At 33.0% G+C, this 23,914-nt stretch overlaps 2 protein-coding genes and 1 long non-coding RNA gene across 5 annotated transcripts in view; 2 read left to right on the top strand and 1 right to left on the bottom strand.

Moving 5' to 3' along the window:
- Window positions 1–23,914, bottom strand: part of LOC138328391 (uncharacterized) — a 70,458-nt gene that overhangs the window by 37,949 nt on the left and 8,595 nt on the right. For 2 of the 3 annotated variants that reach the window (XR_011209203.1, XR_011209204.1), the window contains exons 6-7: window positions 21,047–21,178; window positions 3,584–3,797 (exon numbers count right to left, since the gene is read on the bottom strand). This is a non-coding gene — a long non-coding RNA (uncharacterized lncRNA). Of the gene's footprint in view, window positions 1–3,583; window positions 3,798–7,588; window positions 7,791–21,046; window positions 21,179–23,914 lie in introns of all 3 variants that reach the window. The other variant, XR_011209205.1, reaches the window with a different exon arrangement.
- On the top strand, window positions 1,860–12,923 carry LOC138328385 (uncharacterized). The gene is made up of 5 exons (XM_069275171.1): window positions 1,860–2,986; window positions 7,515–8,805; window positions 9,215–9,302; window positions 10,207–10,337; window positions 10,904–12,923. The coding sequence occupies exons 2-5, from the start codon at window positions 7,546–7,548 to the stop codon at window positions 11,021–11,023; spliced, it is 1,599 nt and encodes a 532-aa protein (XP_069131272.1). The 5' UTR covers window positions 1,860–2,986; window positions 7,515–7,545; the 3' UTR covers window positions 11,024–12,923.
- On the top strand, window positions 15,402–18,805 carry LOC138328384 (uncharacterized). Its single transcript, XM_069275170.1, has 2 exons — window positions 15,402–17,910; window positions 18,011–18,805. Exons 1-2 carry the CDS (start codon window positions 16,207–16,209, stop codon window positions 18,053–18,055), a joined length of 1,749 nt encoding a protein of 582 aa, XP_069131271.1. The 5' UTR covers window positions 15,402–16,206; the 3' UTR covers window positions 18,056–18,805.

Genomic DNA, 23,914 nt, shown 5'->3' on the forward strand with positions numbered 1-23,914 from the left:
GATTTAATACACTGAAGAGCCCATCAATCTTTTTGGAATTTTAAAAAGATTATCCATAGTAAAATGAATTTTTAGGATTAATTTGAATAGATCTATTAAAGTTAAATATGAAGTATGCGTGATTTTTTGTGATAAACATGTTTCAATACCCTCTAAGCATCTTATTTACTTTCAAATAAGTGATGTCTGGCCAGTTACGTGAGACTGGGTATATGAAAAAAACCCACCACAGAACAAACTATTATTTTTTTTTTTAGTTTGTTTATAAGCAAGTTCCATCTTTGGAAAAGGGGCATAAAAAGGAAAGTATCATTAAAATGTGAATATCTTTTTATGTATTTGGTAGAATAAAGTTGTGTGTGTTAATTATAAGCAAAATTTAAAATAAATATCAGTATGGCTTTAATATAAAAACTTATTAGCGTAATAATCCGGAAAATGATTCAGTGCTGTTTGATAGTGAAAGGTGTATAGGTATGTCCAGGAAGTCTTAAATAAAGTTAAGCAAGACTGAATTTATATAAATATTGCTTCAAATATGCTTGTGTGAAATGTCTATCCTGTTACGTGACTTGGAGTGCACCAATTAACACCATCTGATGCATTATAAATTTTCAAAAAGTTATCCTTGTCTTGTTAATTTCTTATAATGGAGGTATCAGTCTTTAAGAATATGATATATTTAGATCAATAAACAATATTTGAAATTTTGCCCTACATGTCCATCTAAAATCCTGTATAGCAAATACAGGAGTCACATGTTAACATAGGGACTACAAGGGCAAACGTGAGAGCACATCAGTTGAGATTCAAACCTGGGACACGTTTACTCCTATTCTGAAACACTAGAATTCACCAAAGGTCTTAATGACCAAGTTTAGAAAACCGGAAGTAACTCTGCTTTATTGTAGACCCCAAATAAAAGCTCTGTCTGATTTTTTGCATAGTACAGACGTGATAAACTACGTATACTCCTACCTCATTTCCCCAATTCCTGCCTCCGTGTATTCATCTTATCCAAACAGTATCAGCAATATTTCGAGTTTTACTTTCAAGTTGTATGGTCTATAACTTTCGCTCTTTTTGTCTTAGTGAAAACCGTTTAAGTTTTATACAATATTTTCTTCATCTGTCTGAGGTTTACATTTTCTAGTTTTACCATTTTGTATAAAGTTGCAGCACTATATTTAATAATAAATATAATGTAAACAATCTTTTTAACGTACTGTATACACGAGAAAAATAGGCTCGAAATTGCCGAACTCTTATGAACATCGTCGCGCCAATCTCGAAGAAACACGAGATTTGTGAAACCAAGAGAAAATGTCAACAATTTCATAAACAAAACATGTAGTCAACTTGAGCAGACTGGATCTACAAAGAAAATAATGCTCGAACATTACAATATTTGATACACACAATATCTTACGGCAATGTGTGAATGAGATGTTTCAAATACTCCTCACTCTGCTGACATACAAATGTATACCAGTATGTGCGTTTACGCTAGTTGCTTGGCTCACCACGTTCAGGTCGTGTCGACGTCAGTCACGTAATACGGTTCGGAATTCCGACAAAACAGCATGGGTATTTAGCTACATGTATATGAGTTTGTGACATTTACGCACTGCATCGATCGATTGATTGTCACTGATTAATATAGCTTTAGTGCACGCCAAGAGTAAACTATTCGGCTGTATCAATTATTGCAGATACACAAATATCTAAGTATTATCTGAAGAGGGTCAATATTGGAATAAAGGTAGATATAAGCTTAACAAGACAGTTGATGAGCGTAACTTGTGGTTTCTAATCTCTAACATGTCTGTGCATGGGGTACAAAATTCACAAACTTTAACACAACATATTACGATCAAAACAATTCGTAACGAAGTTATATTTCACTACAGTGGCAATCTACCGAAATTTGAAGATATATTTTAAGTGATTTACTATTTATCAAAAGAGAGTTTAAATCGTAAAATATTATTTAAGTTTTTAAGCACTGTACATAATTATAATTTAAATACAGTGCTTGTCCTGACTTTAAAAGCGGGGTCAAGTTTTTACCCCAATAGCTAATACCTTCATTCTGCTCCCATTTACTGCTTAACACATTATTTTATTCAAAGTAAATTATCCTGTCAAAGTAAAATTGCTGAGTGAATTTTCGACCAGTTTTTTTTTAAAAGATGATTTTTTGGCAGTGCATTAAAATGAACTCTACAGTGCATTAATATGAGAACAATTTTTTAAAGGTCAGACCATGGCACCATGTTGTGGTTTACAATTTCATTTCACAATGTTAACATCGTTACGTTGTTCGTAATAGTAAAGTGATTTCCGGAGATGTTTATCGATCTATAAACTTACATCAGACATAAACAAAAACCAAAAAATACAGTGACAATTGTGACGTCACGATAATATTATTAAATGTGTGTCTTACGATGCTATCAAATAAACACCAATTTGAAGATACTATATCTATCATAAAAAGGCAATTTTCATATCTTGGCGTCAGAGAAATACTGATATACTAACATATTATGCAGAAATATTGACCGCATTCGTCATATTTTATTGCTATCCTCGGCCGATTCCGGCATCATTCATCTTGAATTAGTATATGTATTCAGTATGTAGTAGTGTATATTAAGCTATTATACAGGATTTCACTTATCCTTACTTTTTTATTTTTGAACACTGCTGTATTAAATGTTACAGCAAACATAAATGAGCTTAAAATTTTGTGTAATACCATTGCCTTTACGAAACGCATATGCGCATGTGTATATTTTAAATCGGATATCTTAGTAACACCTTTGAGACGACCCCCAATTTATCAGTTGTTCGGTTGTACCAGTGATGGCACCTAGCCAATAATTATGTGACAAAACTTTCTGGGATAGTGCTTAGTGACCCATATCATAACCAGCTCCCAGATGTATCGATGGATCATGACAGTAAGGAAACACTTTGAAATGTAAGTCATATATAATAGTTTTCTATGGCATTCGTAGTCTCCGAAACTATAGAACTTGATTTTATGTCCGGCTAATGCATATGATTTGATTTAATTATTAATAAATGTGTGACTTACTCGACTTGCTATTTACCATAATTTTAAACAGCTATAGGCATGATGTAAAGTCATTGTTTGTTAAGAACACAAATATGGTTGGTAATGTGCAATTGGCTGATTAGCATGCAATATTGACATAAAGTTACTGATGATGTTAAACAAGGGAAATACATTCTTCTGAATGCTTCAACTATCATATAAATCCGTAAGAGTGATCTCCCTTCTAATGGTTGTCAATTTTTATTTATTCCCTACCAGGTATCAAAAAGTCATTGATTATACCATTGATTTTTCAATCATAAGAAGGGTTTGCATTGAGAGTTTCTTTTTTGTTAAATCATATAAAAGACGTGAGAGGTTTTGATCAGGAGTACAGACAATAATATTCAGCGAACAACATGATTTTAATATTCTATAAAATGCTAAAAGTATAACAAATTCAAATGGATGAACGGTTGTTATACATGTATATTGCTATTGTATAAAAAATGTACTTACCGGTATTGGTTTGAAACAAAAATCTTGTTATTCCATTAAAAAAAATCCAATTAGTATTTCATAAATCCACACAAATCAGATCGAAATGTGCACATTGTAAATCCAAGTTGAATATCGTATAAATCCAAAATATTCAGAAATACACACTGCACGTAATTCAGTCTTATCAACACTATATATCTAAACGTATCTTTTCTCATTTCTGGTCAGATTCCTACAAAATACAAACACACAATGGGTTAATACACGGTATGCAAGCGTAACGAAGAGAATCGTAGTGTAGTGGAATTACAAGTCTAATTCTAATTTTAATTGATCAAATCATAAAATTTTTTTAAAAATATATATAATGAAGTAAGTCAAATGTGACATTATTTACCAAATAATTCAATGAAATAAAACAAAAAAAAATAAAATAAATATTAAATCTTCACCATTCGTGCATTTCCTTATCATTAAACTATACCCTTAAAAAATACGAAAACAACACAAACATACTTTTATATCTGTTTTAAGAAATGTTTCTGAGGAGAGAAGGCACCTGAAATGTTATAGAACCAAACACTTATATTTCGCCCTAACATTCAAATCAAGAACAAAACAAATCCGGGCGATCAGGATTAAGGGCAGAATTCGCAGTCTTTCTCAATGATTTTGAGAAAAAAATCGAGGGCCTGAATATTTACAATAGTCAACATTTACTATTGACACCAAGTACATTGATGGTGTTAAGCAAGGGAAATAAAATCTGCGGAATGATGAATCTGAGAACTATCATGCCTATAAGAGTAACCTCCCTTTTAGAAATATTGTTATTCCATAATAAAGCCAATTAGGACTTGATAAATCTACACAAATCAGATAACGCAGGATAACCCTGTCAAGTATGTGAGAATAAGAATATAGTACGTGTGCGTGAAAAATAAACATTGAATTCCATTGATGGGAAGATTTTAAAAGAACGAGTAATAAATCATCACAAACCAATAAAGAAAGAAAACAAATTGATAAAATTATATTTTTATCAATATCTGTACATTTTATAGTACACTGAGAAAGAAAAAAGTGGCTTAAATAAGTATCTCTGTATAAGAAATAAATTGTGGTTTCAAAACAATAATTCTGAATTACTTATGACATAGACTGATTTTAATAAAACTGGAAATAATGTCAAGTTTATGGCTTTTTCTTGTTTTAAAACATGGGTGAATTAGTTATTCTGGAGTCATTTGTAAGTGTCCTATTGATAGAACCATGCTACCGCTAACTGTAAAAAGCTGCATCTATCTATGTTGCGAAAATCAAGAGTATATCAATTGCTAATAGTTAATTACATTAATTATCAAATACTTAAGAGTAACATTGCAGCTGATCCAGCGACGTAAATCACTGCACCTATTAACTAATTAATCAGGTGTTAATTTCACGAGCATGTATTCCCGACGTAAACCCAAAGACCAGTCTTATTTCTCCCAAAACAACGTTGGGGATACAACATCTGACTGAATAGCTCTCTCATCCCATGCAGCACTATCAGATATTAAATATATTATACTACAAACATTCAAAATGTAGACACGTTTAGTGTGATCCCCTGCTGCGAATTCTCCGATAAAGAGTCATCTAAATATACTATATTACTTATCTTACTATATCTTTTAACATTTCCTTGTAGATAACTTGTAATCCATGAACAATGTCATTACCTGCAAGATTCAATCCCGAATAGTGTACGTGGTCCCTGTTACTAAATAAGACTAAAGTCCAGACCTAATTTTCAGAGTAAACGGATACCACCAATTGTATGTAAATTAGGTCAGCTGCATGCATATCTGTAGTTAAAATGATATGCTGCAATGTACCTTAATGGCAGATTATCTAAAAAGGACATTGTATGGTATAATCAATAGCAATTTTCAAACTATTTGGAAAGAGTAATATAAATACTATCTTAATATATCGTTAAACATTTCATTGTAAACAACTTGTAATCCTTGTACAATTTCTTTACCAGCAAGTTTCCCTCCCAAATGTTGTACGTAAACTCGGCCAACCAGAACAATACATGTCACTGAATAGGACTATCATGTGTATAGCTGCAATGCTATCATACTGCAGTGTTCACACATACATTGTACCTGGTCTATATAAGCTGACTATCAATGGCGGATTATCTAAAGAGGGCATTGTGCAATGCATGTTTATAAAACATGTTGTTATCCGTTGACATACGTTGATGAAAACACGCACACTACAATTATCTATACAAAAATATATAGCAATTTTCAAACTATTTGGACATTAAATTTTAACTAATCATAAACCTATAGCTATATTACCAGTAAATTCACAAGGTATTTGATATTCATAAACCACATGATATTTGAAATAATATAAGCATCGATATCAGTGTTGGAGTATTTTTAATCAATATTTATTATTTATAGAAAATCAGATGTAATCTGTAATCAAAAACGTGTAATTGTATTTTATGTACGTATATATAATTGTAACTGTAACTGCAGATTCATTAAAAAGAAATTTTGATTTTATGCTTCGAATTTATATGTATTGTTTTATCACAATGTTTCGTGTATATTTCGTGCCTATTTACATAAACAGATATGTATAAGAGTACATCCATGATAATATCATGATACCCTATGATGCATATGATGCCAACAATGCAGGGATTTACATTACTTGGCCCTATTGTTATCAATTATCTCTGATGTGACGATAACCTGTGTATAAAAACCCGGACTAAGACAACATGACAGACTCATCGCTTCTAACCGGGTATGTTTTGTAAATACCATAGGGATCTTTATAACATGACCTTTGAATTAGAAAAAAAATAATTTTAAAAAAATCTAACTAAATAAATGTTATCACATATTGATACATATGTATCAAAAGCATATTTTTAAAAATCAAAACGAATTGGTCTTAACTACAACATTATAGAATTAGAACGTCGTAATCATAGGGAAAGCTCGTTAAATTCTTTCAAACGTTTATTAAAGATGCGATATAATGCCAAATCTAATTAGCACTTTAATCCATTCCTCAACTAAATGTTTTCAGGCTAATGGATAGCAGTGTAAAACAATTATAAGTTAAGGTTTGAAAAGATTTATTAAAGCATATTGGATAAAAAAAAGCTCTAAGTGTATGCTATTGGCATAATTTCTTTATCCAATCAAGTAATGTCTTTTTATAGCGGGTATAAATACGAAAGCCGTTGTAAAGTTCCAGTCATTCCGGCTCCTGTCTATCCACAAAGCACATTGGGTTCACGTTGGAAACCTTAAGAAACCTATCTATGCATATCAACACTAGTAAATGATATGTTGCATCAAAAAAATTGCATTTGATTGTTCATCGTCTTCACCTCAAAATAAGTTGTATCAGATTTTTGTGGAAAAATACAATGCAGGTAAACTGGAGTTAAAACATTTTTTAAATCCAGATTTGTGGAACTGCATTAAAATATATGGTAACTTTCTACACATTATAAGATTGTTTGCAAAATAGTATTAACCTAGATTTTTCTTTTTTTTTTCTTTTTTTTTGCAGATTAATCGTCTATCCAGTACTTATGAAACGAATTTAAATTTATCGTTTCGTCGTATATTTCATCAGTTTTATTCATTAAGTGCTTTATAAAATGTTATCGTTATAAAGTATTTTACTGTGTACTCGATTCGGAGTTTCTTTATGGGTTGTCGCAGCCAAACAGATCACTGTCTGATTAAATAAGAAGTGAGGTTTCTCCGCCGTATAAAATCAGTGTTATCTCTAGATTTTCTTTTTAATTGATTGCATGCAAACAATGTACCTTTGTCTAGATACCGAATGGCATTAATACAGTTGTGTCAACATGTTATCTTTGATCATTTGTCTGAAATATTGTCATTTTTATTTTCAGCTTTTCATAAAGAAAGTGAGACAATTTATACATGATTCCCATCATGGACAATACAGATCCAAATAAATCATTACCTGAAACAAATCATAATGACTTGGATATGGAATCCCAAGACGATTCAGCCGCTGTGACGCAAGATCAACACAATGAAGGACAGGCAGATTCGATAGAACGGCCGGAACAAATCAGACATCAACCAGAACCTACACAACCAGAAGAATCGGAGGATCCCTCTGTGTCACCGTCAGAGGCAACAACTGCACCACCAACAAACTTCTGTAAAATATATGGAGACATATGTATCCTAATATTTTTTATTGTGTCGATCGTTCAGTGTGCAAATACAATAATTACGTGCATCCTTGTTCTGTTCGGTGTTGTTTTCGTTAGTAGTATGGCGAGTGTAAATAACAGTCAAACAATTGGAACTCCGGGAACTTCTGCAGATAACACAGAACTTCTTAATTCAAGTGAAGAAAATCTTTCCGAAGAAGGTCCAGTTCCAAATGATACATGTAGTACAAGTCCTTGCCAGTTAGAGGATAATAACATTCAAGATTTGCCTAATCGTGTGGAACTGCAAACAGCAAAACCGCACTGTTACAGCTCTAACGGTCTCAGGATATACCAACCATCTCATGATGATGATGATGATGATGTAGAAATTTACCAAGATTTACATAATCCACGGGAAGCAATACATATATTAAGTGTAGAACCTGAACCATATCCTTCTTTGTTGTGTTCGGGTTCAAGCTTAAAAATTACTGATTCTCAAGGTCTTCAAGAGGCAACAGGACCTGCATCGCAGTCATGGCTAAGTGAATGTGGGAACCCAGTGTGTTATTCTTGCTTTCATATTAACAGAAATTGGAATGGTACACTAGGTGAAGACGATATGGAGATTCTTGCTCACCAAGAACTTTTGATGTCTAACTCTACAACTGCAGATGATGTTGGTAAAGATGATGCTGACATTTTTCCAGGGAGATACCCTGTGGAATTGGACCACAAGAACAACTTAAGACTTCCGAAGACAGTTTGCAAGCTAATGGCTGAACATCCGACAAAAACATTCCGAGTGACACCATGTCCCAAAACGGTCAATGTTGAGATTGCCGACCCTACAGATTACTTAGTGGACAGCGGCTACAATGGTACTAGCGGCTACAACAGAACTCTAAGCTCTGCTCCGTCCCAACAACTAGAATGCCCACCTCATACTTCATTGACTGGAGCTGAAGGTTTTCAACAACCAACTGAAACACAGGCTAGTTCATCCTTTGCAAAGGTATGCATAGACCATCAAATAAACTTATACGTCGACCATCAAATATAGTTATATATAGGCCATCAAATATAATTTGGAAATTATTTAAAACCGATAGACCATAAAAGGGATTGGGATAACATTTTTTTAAAATACATATTGAGGTAACATAAAAAATAGGAATTAAAACTCAATACCATTTTGTTCTTTTCTTCAATCATTATCTTGATTTCCCATGTTATTTTAATGTGTTATGTAATAACTAATAGTCAATATTGCAAGCTCGCTTTGAATCTGTTCTTACATTATTAAGCAAGATAGGTGATTATCTTAATGTTACATCATGCTTTTGAATATTTATAAACAATGGTCTATGTTCTATGACAATAAACAGTATTTATTGACTCTTAATACCATTTTTTATGTACAGCTCAAGTCTTTAGGAGGTACCTCCTCAGACCCGAACTATGAAGTCAACATACGACATGACAATATCCTTCCCACATCAAACCACTCAGGTAATCCTTTCACAAATGTCTCAGATATTCAGATATTGTAAGCCTATATTGCATTAGTTTGAGGTTATATTTTGTTATGTTTAAAGATGCTCCACCGCCGACAGAGCATAAAGGAAACTCATCATTTGAACAATAATTGGCGTTAAATCGTGTATATATATGTCTAATTATCACGAAAATATAATATAAAATAATTCATTTTACTTTTGTTGAATGCGAAATCAGTAACTCATTCCATATAGGACATAGTGTCGTCGACTTTTCTCGGGATGCAATTAATTTTTTTTTAATAATTTATCTTGAAGTAAAATTAGAAGCTCAAACTTTTCAATGGTGGTAATGATGTAAAGAATAAGTAAGAAAATAACTTTTGTAACTGAAGAAAAAAACTATTTCTTCTGCTCCTGTTTTTGATAGAGAAAAATATCATTTGTCAGCGGTGGAGCGTCTTTAACAAATTCTTATCATCTTTCCATCACAAAGGGTATCTGGCAGCATTCTAATAAGAACGTCATTCATTTTATAATAACCCACTGTAATTTGTAACCTATTAAGACTGATTTGATTTATGATCTCAAAATGAATTTAGTGACGCGAAGGAGACCACTGATTGCTATTGGGTTGTGGCTAAACTGTTAAAGATATATATGTTTTGGTTGGTTTATTGTTCTCAATTAAATTACTTAATTGTTTTAAGTATTTACAGCAGTATTTCAGTTATATTGCCATACCAAGCCTTGAAGCATTTGTGATATCTAAATGATAAGTTGTCTAAAGGTGTTATTGATATGAAGGTAATTTGTATCGGTCTTGCAGCCAACTCCAGTAATAACTCCAGTCTTTGTGTTATTGTCTGATAATAATATACAGTTACATATGTATATATTATATATCTTTATTACAGCCAACCCTACTGGTGACTCCAGTCTATGTGATATCCTGTTTGTACACGAAGGATATGCCATGTTCACTTTAAGTGTTCCTAGAGGTATCCATGTCAACACTCTCATTACCACGAATCAGTTTAAACAACAGGTAAAATATCTTTTTTTATTTCATTTATTTCATTGATATAAGTTCTACCTTAACTTGCCAATGTCTACATTTTCAGTTTCCGTAAACTATCTACCTGCCTTAGCAACCGTTATAATAACCACCTGTCCCATTGAACCAATTTCTCAGTGTCCCAAAAAGCCTTTTTTTAGACTTGACTTAGATTATAACAACCATTTTTTTTGTTCTTTGAGAAGTCGTAATAAACATGCTAGACTGTACTTATATATTGATTTAAGTTGTGAACACTTTTATCATGCGTAAAATTAAGCAAAATGCAAAAATGCCAGGTCTTCCATCGAACGCTTTTTATGCATTATTAGAAATACAATTCGATGTGATAAACGTTATCTTACAATTAAAGTGTGATATAAGCTGACATTGATCAGACTTTATTTTATTAGTTTATGTAATGCTCCTAAAGGTTTGTAGCTATATCATTAGACAGTATAAGCGGTATTGAAATAGCTATAAACACGTTTCATGCTTTCTATAACTGTAAACTGATTCATTTGTGTTTATAAAATTTTGTTACACTTAAATTGTAGAAGGCTGCCCTGCTGGGAGAGGAAACTCCATTCTACTTACAAGAAGGGGCGATGAATCTGGCAAAGGTCAAAGAAAACAGTGTTATCAACATAGTAACACTTACAGAAGAGCCGTTTTAAGACAGTGTAGGACTGTAGCATCACACTGTATAAACTCTTCCAGGAATGACCATAGCTCCACCCATAGAATAACAACTTGTAGTGACTATTTTACCCGCGTAACATCAGGGAATGGAACTCGTTACCAGCTGACATTATCACCGCGGATAACCAAAATATCTTTAAATCTAGGTTGTAATTGTCGCCGGCATAGAATCATATATTTTATTTAATTAATATGTTTACCACCATTTATATCGTTTAACCATGCACACTCATGACATGTCAATATCATCAGTGTGATGATTAGTTAGCAGACGCAGGAGCAGCTTTTTGCCTGGATCACTCATGCATAGGGTTGCAACAACATACTTTATCAACATACCAAATTTTCTTTTTTTTTAATATGGTATATGTAAATGCTTTATGATGTCCTATGACATGGATTCCAAATTAATTTATTTTATTTTTTTATTTTAAAGTCAATAAAACCATTATTAAATACTTAGTATGTATAATGAGTTTCATCAAATCGCACAGAAAATTAAAACAGGTATTTTTTATCATATAACTACAGCTGGCAGTTAAAACATCACATTGACATGCAGAAATCCAGCAAATTTGCAGCCATTTTTTTCATGATGTCCTCAAATCCTGAATTCAAAATGGATTTTCAGCCAGCACACTTTGCCAAAGTAAATCGCTCCATGTCATTGAAGAATTACACTTAGTGTGCATTGTCGAACTAACAAAATATCAGGTGGTTTGTTTTATTATCATTATCATATTAACGTCCGATAAATAGCCAATGTCATGTGTGGATGGCTACCCATATGTGTGGTGTATAGCGTGTATGGATGCGCGTGGTGCGTGTTTTGGTATATAAACTGTATACTGTGGTATATTCATGTCGTGTTGTCTTGTATAGAACTATTGCCGTAATACATGGATACACGACAAGAATTTACCACAGTGGAATATACATATTATTAAAATTTTCATAATTTTACATTTTTATAGCTAACGTTGTATCATTAATCACGAAATAACTTATCTTGATTCCCAAAATCATGCCTTGTAAATAAAGCTAAAGGATCATTCCAATATATTGTTACCTATTTCTATTTTGTAATTGAAAATAAATCGTGAATGAATTTACACTGATATCACCTATCTATTTGTCTGACTCTAAAATAATTACTTTAAATCATCAGATCTAGCCACCATCTCCCGAATTCAGGTAATTGATTTGTTAGATTTTAATAGTGGATTATTTCCCTTTAGCTAGCAAAATGAAATAATCGTTCTTGACTTGTGTAGAAGATTATAGATTTGAGATGATTTATTAGAAACTTTAGACTTCTTTCCAATTTTTCTTTTCTTTAAGGATATTTTAATATTTTTTACCATATTCCATCCATATTCCTCGTTTGTAAAAGTGCACTTTCCTCTTTTTGAGACCTAAACTTCAACCTGAATAATTAAATACTGACAAAGATATGAATACTACATTGTACCATATTTTTGTGATTTTGTTTTTTAATTTGTAGTCATCTTTCTTCAATAACTTTGTCAAAGGTCTAAATTCGGTCTATTAAGTAACCCTCAGTTTGCATACTTTTATTCACATCCTGATGAGCACTTTTTTGGGTTGGATACGACAATAGATATACCTTACCATAAATTCGTGATTTCTTATGTTTCTATTTGGTTTATTTGAAAGACTAAAAGACAAAAAATAAAAAGCTATATAGTTAAAGTGTTGTTAGCAGTAAATATCAATTTTCCCTCATCCATGGATTTCTGGTTTATTGATTGAAATAAATGCGTATTTTGTTACGTAGAATATGACCACATCAACTTCATAAAATTAATAGTTTTTGATTATGTGAAGTTACATTTTTCAATAAAGGTTGGTTTGAATTATTCAATGTGTTTAGTGTGATGTTTTATAGAATATATCAACATATTTGTTATGCATATGTATATTATAGATTTTATATTCCTGAAGAGCCAGCCAGAAATGGCGAAATTACTGACAAGAAAAGTATATGATATCCAGACATTTTATTGACCTGGAAATAAAATCTGGAAAGTCTCAAAAGCTAATTTCCCTATATTGGTTGATATCTTGATCTTATATGGTCTTATTGAGAGAGCACTTCTGTATTGTCTCACATTGACGTGGTATGGAAAAGTACCCGAGCAGAAAATGGGGGCAGGACAATACTGCAAAGTTGTCCTCTAAATAACATCATTTGAATTAACTATTATGCCATTATGTAATAATAGCAAACATATTTACCGGGTATACATGTAAACACAAGCACTACATGTGCAAACGTGTGAGCACAACAGCTGAGATTCAAACGACTACATCACTAAAACTATCATTCTTATTCGCCAGAGGTCTGTCTTAATGACCAAATTAAAACAAAGGGAAGGAACTCTACTGTATTGTAGACTCTAAATGAAGGTTCTACCTGATGATTGTCATAATACGTAAGTTATAAACTACTTATACCCCTCCCTCGTTTCCCCCAATTTTGTTCATATGTATTCAACATACCCAAACAATGTCAGCAAGATTTCGAGTTCCCTTTAAACGTAGACATAACGACACATATGCTTCTAATATGTTTTATGCAATCACTCAGCTAAAGTAACAAAATGATTCTGATTTTATATTGCGCGCATAAAATGGTTATGTTAAGTGCTTAGTCTCCTTGTGATAGGTTGTGTGGGACTTTTAAATGTTTTTATCTACTATTTATTACTAACTTGTGGTATACGTCAAAGGAGGGGTACCACTTTTGTCCGTTTTACAGCCACTCAGTGATAAGCAAAATATCTTGCATGAAGATACATTAGGGTCAGTTGCATATTGTATGCTATTCAGAATATCCGATTTTTTCTGCGCTCATGGTAATTCCAGAGGTCAAAGGTCAAAGGGTGAAAATCAACATTTTTATTGTTTAAGACCTAATTAATCAAATATTAGAATAGAGATAACATTTCTTGCAGGTTTTGCCTGTTAATATTGGGTTTGTAAAGTTCAGTTCAGAAAAATGATGAACAAATCAAAAAGTAGGTCGCTGTGACCTAGTTAAGCATTTATTCTATTTCAGTATAAAAAACTGTAATATTTGTGCTGAAAACTATTTTCAAAGATTTGATAGCTTGAAATTGATGCTTTGTACTGTATAAGGATCTTGGCATGACCTGTTTAAGATGATTACATCCAGGAGTCACATTGATAGTCACAGAGTCACAGTGCATAAATTAGGTCATAATCCAATGAATGGTATCATCTGTCCACTAAGCCTATGTTGTTTTCTCATGTTTAAAGCATGGTTTTGAACTATGTAGATTGAATTCTTTAGAATCATTCTTTTTCTCCCATACGAAGTAGAAAAAAAAATAAAAATCCTGTTTGTTTCCAGCTTTTTCGTTGTGCAGGACCGTCGTTATGCGTCAAAATTGATGACGTCACTTACAATGCACGCCGTGGTTACGCAACATGTATTGAGCTGTGTAAGATTAATAGAATCGTGCATGAGCCAGTCAGGTAGACAGGGATATCTCAACCCGAGTGAAAGATTTTGGCTTGTCAACCTGAAGCTTGCCGAGGGTTGATGGTCAAAATCTTTCTTTTTTTCCCATACTTTTACGAGAAATGATGAAAATTCATTTGGATTAGACAGGTTTTAGAGTATATATAATCATTTGGCTCTCAATATACTCATAATACAATTCAATTATTAGCTTTTGGTGTTTCAACAGTAATTTTATGTTTGTTGTATTTCAAATTTTAAATCATCGCCTTTAATAAATAATACCATAGAAAGAAATATTTGAAGAAACCAGAATAACTAATTATATCACATTATATATTACAATGTATCTGCTTATTTAGAGCGTCAAACATCATGACGTACAGTGGAGTGATGGTCAACGGTAAAGTACAATTTGAAATTTCGTTTATGTTTTTGTGACACATATTTTAACATTGGATTATCTTCAGAGATCACTGAGTTCCTTGGGTGCCCACGTGATCATTCTATACTTGATCTCGCCTTATGAACAGAGAGAGAAGATGGTAGTATTTTTCATATATAAACAATGCCTACCCGTCATATGTGTATATCATGACTGATATGTGTCTACGTTAAACTTATATATTCACCCTAGATAAAACAAATCTCGGGGTATTGTTAACTTCGGCTAACTCCGTGTCGAACTTACACGAAGACACCAAACTAATTATTGGCAAAATATACGTAAAATACATTTAAATATTGTTTTTATTTATATTGAAATATTACAAAATCCATGGAAACAATACGAACGATTAAATTACGAAAAATAATATAACATGTATTACAAAATTAAACCGAAACTGAAAACATTGGAAAGAGGAAGGTAAATGAGTTTGTTAATAGTGACGAAGATGCTTCAGGTTGAAGTAATTATCTTTCTCCTTGGTATGATATACAGAATTATGGAAAGTCTAACTTTGTGATATGATTTTATCATTATATAATCACTACATTAGAGCAAGACAACGTCATTTTCTCTTCCCTAAAATATCTACTACACTAAGACGTATCACATCACAACGAGTAGGAAAGGTTACAAAAGGAGTTCAGAACCCATCTGGTCACAAGATCAAGAAGTAAACACCAAAGAGGTGGACGGGGTATACGGGGATACCCATCGTGTACGTGTAACGGTAGCATGAATAGACTGGTTCCCGCCTCAGTTACCTCCCTTGCGTACGCTTCACTGAGGACCGGTATCGAGTAGCCATCTTGAGTGAGAATTCCAACTCCAGAGTAGTGCGCATCATTTCTGCGCATGATATGTCATCATGGAGACGGCTACTTCCGTTAAGAGAAAATAACGTCATTAACGTCGTTCCTATGAACACACTAAACTCTGTTAGCACGAAATGATTTCAAAACTTAAGATCTTATTTAATTTTGTTTATATATCGTTCAAATAAATTATTTATTCTTTACGTTAAGATCCGTCGCTTCGTGCGTAAAGGGGTTTCCCACGTCTAAAAAAAGTGATACCAGCGAACCGGATATGTAGATTGACCAATCAAAAAAATCATCATGGTTACCCGCTACCGGTCCCTAGTGAGCGGAGCGCAGCCTGGCGGAGAGTAGAGAACTAAGGGAAGGGAACCAGTCTATAGCATGAATGGTCTAAGAAAGGATATTTCTAATTCAGGAAGTGGTTTGAATGACCCGGAAGATGATCTGGACAATTCTGAAAGTGGAAGTGATTGTCCGGATGATGTGTACATAACTACCAGCATGATAGATACTGTTGTTGACAAGAATTACTGGAAGATGAAACGTCAGAAGTGGCGTTTCAATGTGAATTCAGCTAGCCTGACCAGGATAAAAGTATCGTTGTTTCTATTGCTCACACAGACATTAAATGACCAATTTATGACCAATTCATTTTCTGACAAAATGTCTGTTCCGATGCTCAAAGAGAACAGACCCTTATTTGCGACAGAGATAGCAGCGCCATTCACTTCATGTAATAGCAGTTGTATACATGTTTATGCAGTTCCATTTCCGTTTGTTAGACTTCGCTGTGAGCAGAGCCAAATTACGAGTAACAGCACCACCAATCTTCCACGCATCACTAATCTTCCACACACCACCAATCTTCCACGCACCACCAATCTTCCATGCACCACCAATCTTCCACGACAACTACGTCACGTTTTTGACGGTCTGCAACGGTCCACATGGGTTGAATCTGCTACAACAATGCAAATGCGAATCAGGAGGAGAGAAGCTCCTGGTGTCGCTGAATCTTCACGGATTCAAAGACGCCAACATCCCGAAGGTAGAGGTCGTACATCGTCAATGAGACGGCAGTCGTCTCGTACTGAAAGACAATCTGCGGTAACAAATACGGCTATTCGGGCTTCTAGGGGGAGAATGTACCCCGAAATCATGGCATACCACACAGAAGAAGTAGATGGAAGGCATGTTGTACGAGTTGACTTTAATACTGATTATCTAAGGTACTCTCACCGTTATGATGCGATTCGGGTGTCACATGATGCTCCTGTAAGTGAAAGACAGTCTTCTATACGAAGGCGCCAATCTCACGTAAGAGATAGGCTGTCTTCAGGGAAAAAACAACAACACAATAGCGGAAGACATTTACAACATTCTAACACAGCTCAACAACCCTTTCGACGGGGAAATAATTCTCCTGAAAGGCAAACTAGAATCAGGGTAGAACATTTATCGACAGAAAGGACAATCACAACACAAAATGTGTATTCACCCACCCATCAAATCGAGGAAAGATGTCGAAGGGGAGAGAATCGAGGTAACTTTCTTACAAACTCTACTCGCTTTGAAACAAGAACCCATGGTTCATCTAGAGATGGACGGCGGTCGTTTATACGTAGGCATCCATCTCACCCAAGAGATGGAGCAACTCGCCAGACAGGGATTTACTCCGCTGCACAGGAAGTTTTAACAAATAGACAATCGAACACAAGAAGAAATGTTTTATGTTCAGGAAATGATACGAATGGTTATCATGATATACAGTCATCTGCAAGTAACTATCAATCATTTTGGGGGTATAATGAACGGAGATATATGGGAACACGGCTGCAACCTTCAACTTCTGTTATAGTGGAAGGGTCGTCTCACTTGATGTACAGATCAACTTTCAGAAACCAAAGTTCTGAGAGAAGACAATTACCAATGGAAAGGACAATTAACCCGCAACGGATATACCCACAAGCCATGTTTTACCACATCGAGGAAAGAGATGGGGAGCGAGTGATCCGCGTTGACTATCCTGATGACTTCCTGACTACATTCCACCGCTATGACATCATATATGTGAGCCAACATCAGGTAGGTGTTTTCAAACAACATAGTTTGTTTTTATAAGCCTCATGTTTCGTTGTAAAAATGATAGTAATCCTTTTTAATGATGGTTTCTTTGTTTTTACAGGAACAGGGAATGGAACCAGAGAAAACAGAAGAGGATTCCATTTAACCCATCACAATTCAAATGGGAAAAAAACGTGTTAACAACCATCGACTTAGTGTATATTAGAATTACTTCCCTTTACATAATTTATAACTACCAATGATAACCAGACTGATTATCGAACCTTCTTCTATACGCACGTCAAATGAAGCGCGCCAGTATGGGCCCTCTTGTTTTTTTATTGATTGCAGCTTAGTGGTAATAATAAGGCATGAAAGTAAGGTCCCTTTCAAACGAATTTTGATATTGTTTGTCGATTGTCATTTTGCTTAGAGATATTGATAGAGTACAACTGTTATTAAACAAACAGATCGAAACAATAATCAAATTTATCAAAATGTAGGTCGCCAAAACACAATTGTCTAAATTGTTCATCATGTTCAACAGATAATCTTCAGCACTCCGATAATTTGTAATGCAACAAAAGAAGCATCATATCTATCATCGCTATGCTTTAAATGTTTTGCCAAAAAAGAAATACATGCTATTCCTTGTTTCTCGATGAATACCAGTTATATTTCATCTCATGATGCGGAGACTTTGATATTTTTCACGAGTGCGAAACACGAGTTAATGATATCAAAGTTGCTACCTTACGATATGAAATATTCCTGGTATTCATCAAGAAACAAGGAACATTCTGTTTGTTACACTTTTTTCTCGTTTCAATTGTTACGTCGTCGTATTTTTGTGAGCATAACGTCATATTTCTACAAAGAAATATGACGTTATATTTTGTCCACAAATTATTGACGTAACAATTGGTCAAAAATGATATTTTCGCTGTCAATGCTGTATTCCAATTGGTCAAAAAATGAAAATATCACGTATATTTTCACAATGAAACCTTATATTTCACTGTGAATAATGTAATAAAAGAAGATATTTTGTTTATAGGGCAGGGGCGATGGAGAGAAACAGTGACTTCATTTTAACCTAGTTCAATTAACCATTTGTTTGCATATAAAGATCAATACATAGATACGTATGTAACACTTAATTCAAATTGTATCATATGAAATATTCTGGGTAAGTTACCTGAAATTGACCTCATGATTTCGTTATTCTGGTTTTTTGTAACTACCTGCACAAATGGGGTATGAAACTGGTAAATATGACAGTCAAAATAAACTTTTCTGCTCCTTTTCACTGTCAGAAATTGATGAATTTCATGTCAATTGTCAAAACTGAAAACCTTATCACTGTATAAAAAAACCTTCCATATTTTCACTGTGAATAATAAGCAAGAGGCGGCTAAACTATAAAAAAGAAGTTGCTAGTTTATCCGCACATGGGCAAGCAATTTTTACATGTTGTAAATACATTATAATCTATTAAAAGAAAGAAATTGGGACTTTAGTGGTCCGATTGTTTTTCGTAATGTCTAGAAATCCCCCTCCCTCCCCCTCCCCACCATTTACTGCTTTATGTCCAAAAAAATTCATTCCCAACTGCACATGATCAGAAATGTTATGTACAATATAAAGGTTAAGTTTTTTTCCCTCTAAAATAGTTGCTCTGGTTATATATACCATAAAATCAGATGACTCAAACAGTGTTTAATTAAATTAGATTATTAAAAGTTTGAAAAATCAAAAAAATAATTTGGGCAGTAATATGCAATTTTTTTACTAAGCCATTTTTTTTTGTGTTCATTTTTTTTTTTCATTCTAAATACCTGAGCTATCAAATCCATATGATTTTTTTTTGTTCCTAAAATACACATAAACAAGGTGTAGATTATGAAAAAATTGAAATAGGTTAAGCATTGTGTGTGAAGTGACTTTGTGTAGGTGTGTTTTTAGCAACATTTGACTTTCGAGACAACTCATAAATACCCAAGTTTAAAATTATTCATACGTGTAACAGCTATCATTATATTTACATAGTCAACATCTGTGTCCAGTCTTATTGGTTAGGTCAACAAGCGTCGGCTACCTGCACAAAAACCGGTCAATAAACAAATACATTTTTACATCACTGAACTCCAAAGAATTTGAATGTAGGCAATGAAAGTAAGCCTGTGTGTTGTTAGATTGGTCTGAAGGTACATGTAAGTTTTGATAAAACAAAGAAAAATGTGATTATTTATAAAAAAATAATATCTATGACTTTAAACCTTTCTTCATGAAAATTATAGAAGTACACCAAGATTAGAAAAATATTATATTTTCCTCTTGTGTTAAGTGTGTGATATTTTCCTTCCTCGAGACCTGCAGTTGTGGGGTCACGTAAGTGTATATGTAGAATGTATTGCATAATGTTTGATAATGCACAATGCATAATGCACTACCGCACCCCTCCTATTACCCTATGCTATAAATAGATATAAAATTGTAGGGAAAACACAGCTGTCATTCACTGTGATTAGGGTACAATATCCATACAGAAAGTCTTTCTCACTTTTCAATATGTTACCTTCAACAGTCCAATATTGACATGCAGCTGTCAAATAAGTTCGAACTTATTGACAGCTACAGGTGAAATATTGGACTGAAAAGGACACCTTAGTCAAACTCTGTAGTCTTATCTCATTCTGCTTTACACTGATTTTGTCTTACTGAATCACCAGTATGCTCATTTATGTAAAGTAACGCCCATAATGTAAGATTATACCCTACGTATAATAAGGGAGGCAAAGCTATTTAGACATACTTTAGTCTGGCTGTGCAGTTATGCTGAACAAAACAACTTCGATGTATTTGATTGTTTTATATTAGTTAATTAGGACTACCAATATATTAATCAGTTATGTTTGTGATAATCCCGCTTCCATCCCACACCCATTTCTTTTTCTGATATGCAAGTATCTGGTTGTATCACCTACCATATATTATGTTATTAATATTGTAGCCAATGTAATGGTGATATATTACATTCAGGACTTAGTGACGGAGCCTACAAGCAAAACCCATACACAAATCCCAGTCTATATATACGTATATACATAGCATATATATGAATACCATAGACACGAAAGGAATACATAACACTTACCAGGGAACCAGTCTGGGTACGTCACAGTGATTGTATCGCGCATATGTTACTCACATCCTCGCTGAGCACATTCTATCTCTCACAGCACATGCTGAATACACTCGTGCTGGCGTAAATGTCAATTTCCAAAACCTGTACATGAATATAAAAAATTTCTAATGTTTATATATAACGTAAAAAAACCCAATATCAATAATAAAAATACCATTTTACCAAAACTCATTTCAATTTAATGTAAATACCCATTGTACATATTTTCGTCTTCTAATAAAGATATTAAGGTACATGTAGTCAAAGTTTGAATGTGATATTCATCATTGGCTTCTAAAATCCACGTATTGATGACCGTAAAAGCAATTGTTACTAGATATTTTAGGGATTCTATCATAAATCATATATTCCAATTTCCAAAACCTAGATATTAATATATATTCAAAATGCCTATAACAATAAATTACACACATGTTTCAGTATAGACCTATAATATTGCCCATGTCTTAAAACGCTTAATTAATCATTGTGAAATGAATAATCTTTCTATTTGTTAAATGATATGTATACATGCTCTTTGTTGAACTAACATATATGCCCTTTGATTGATCCTCCAAATTAGTATACCATTAGTTTACATTCATCACATTATCATGATATGGATAATATATATAAAGTTATCCTCCATGCACATCTTTCATTTTTCACTCATCAGTTTAATTACCTTGTTATCTTTTTATAGAGGAAGAGGAGGGAGAGATAAAAGAAATAATATAAAGAACAAAGAACTGTATTGTCATCAGTTTGATATTTAATATCAGGATTTTTTACTCCATATTGCTCTGTAAAATTGATTGCACATCGATATGCAGATGCTGTATCATTATACAATAACTTTTATATTGCCTCTTTTATATTTTATATTACATTTACTATATTGCATTCATCTGGTACGTTATTACACGACCGTCTCAATGAACACAAATAAAGGATCATCAAAACAAACAATTGTATGTCAGAAAAACGACTGTTATGGGTACAGTTATTGATTTACATTACTGTTTTACCATGTAGAGGCCATGCAAAACAAAATTTATATATTCATTAAGAAAAAAATGGCATTTGGTGTATATGGAAATCGTATGTGGTAATTTTCTTAAAACTAGACAAATTGTATAGAACAAAAACATAAATACCAACAGATTCCAGCCCTACATGATGTTCCTAAGAATTAGGTGTCACTTTTCGAGCAGACCATCTTTATCAATTTGTATAATTATCTAAAATGAAATTTAACCTTTGTGTTATTATATCATCATGACTTCGTAAATAAAATTACAAAACTACTTTTGTCTTGTTTGTTTTTTCTTTTTTTTTTAAATTTGAAATACGTCAAGATTCAACATATAAGAAGAGTAACATGTAGGATCAGTAACGCATTTTGAACGATTATAACAATTCATGTAGAAAAAACTGTCAATTAATTAACATTATACAAATATACTGTAAGAAATATACCCTACCTGAGGGTGCAAGAGTTATATACCTTTACTTTAAAAAATCTTATACGTTTATATTTGTTAGATACCTTAAAATATTCTACTCATATCATCTGATGATACTAGTGATTTTTTTTATAAATATGTGTTTTTGTCCACAATTTTTTGGTTAATTAAAGGAGAGAATGTGCATAGGCTGAGCCTGATGTCCGATCCTATTGAATATCGATATAATAAATGAAAATGATGTATCAATTAAAGTCATGTGTCATACCTGGCCAAACATTTTGACACATTAATTTTCTTCATTAATGTATAGAAAACCAAATAGATTTGATGAATTAAGCTGTGGAAATAATTCAAATGGACAGACAATCATGTATGATGCCTTATAAACATAACGTACAACATAAATTGTATACATATGTACACTATAATATTCTTTTTTATGCTTTATGCATGTTTTAATAAATCCAAAACTGCAGAAATCACTATGTAAATCCTAATAAAACTATAGACATGTGAAATAAAATTGTAGACCACAATTTGGCACCATGGTCTGACCATATATACTCATTTCACTGCACAGTAGATGTAAATTGTCAGATTTCTTTTGTTTGTCAAAATTTCGACCGTTTTCAAATCCATTTTTTAAATAATCTGCTTTACATCTAACATATAAAGGATCGAATGATGAGAAAGTAGTTTGTTTATTTCAAGTAGATGATTCATCAAATGGTCACAAAGTTGCATCATCGTGCGATGAGCAACTTTTGGTAGTGGTTTTCCCAAAATTATTTATTTTTCATAGAAGACCTTGCGTGCGAAGACCAACTTCTAATATTGCTTTTCATTCAGTGTAATTAATTACAACTCAAAAGTAGTCCTCTAGCTGATGTACTCGTATCGAAAATTAAGAAAATCGTAGTTGTTAAGATATTTAAAAAAAAACATAGTATAGACCGCGCATAAATCAAACAAAGCTCAGTATCAAGTCTGCATAACCCACTGTAATCGGAAGATTCAGAGTTCGATTCACGGTCATGTTACCGTAATTTTTTTTTATTTTGACAAACAAAAGAAATCTGACCTTCAAAATCTAACCATCAAACTTTCTTTTAAACACACGTCACAGGAGACGGGATAGTACGGATCCTCTTGGTTGTTTACTATTTTTTTTTATTTATTACAGATTAGTGGTAATGATAAGACATGAAATTAAGATCTCTTTTCAACGATTAATGCCATTTTTCTACTATTGTTTTCCTTCATGATATTGATGCATTGCATCGGTAAATAATCGAACATACCGAAATTAATTACCAGTATTCAAAATGTCAGTCACATAACACAAACTTCTAAATTATTAAATTGTTCA

Source organism: Argopecten irradians, chromosome 7 (genome assembly GCF_041381155.1).
Source record: "Argopecten irradians isolate NY chromosome 7, Ai_NY, whole genome shotgun sequence".
In the NCBI taxonomy this organism is placed as follows: domain Eukaryota; kingdom Metazoa; phylum Mollusca; class Bivalvia; order Pectinida; family Pectinidae; genus Argopecten; species Argopecten irradians.

Excerpts from the sequence above, each read along its gene's own strand:
- LOC138328385 (XM_069275171.1), top strand. The coding sequence starts at position 7,546 with ATGATTCCCATCATGGACAATACAGATCCAAATAAATCATTACCTGAA. Across the intron at positions 9,303-10,206 it reads TCCCACATCAAACCACTCAG|CCAACCCTACTGGTGACTCC; the intron begins GTAATCCTTTCA and ends TCTTTATTACAG. Across the intron at positions 10,338-10,903 it reads CGAATCAGTTTAAACAACAG|AAGGCTGCCCTGCTGGGAGA; the intron begins GTAAAATATCTT and ends CTTAAATTGTAG.
- LOC138328384 (XM_069275170.1), top strand. The coding sequence starts at position 16,207 with ATGAATGGTCTAAGAAAGGATATTTCTAATTCAGGAAGTGGTTTGAAT. Across the intron at positions 17,911-18,010 it reads TATATGTGAGCCAACATCAG|GAACAGGGAATGGAACCAGA; the intron begins GTAGGTGTTTTC and ends TTGTTTTTACAG.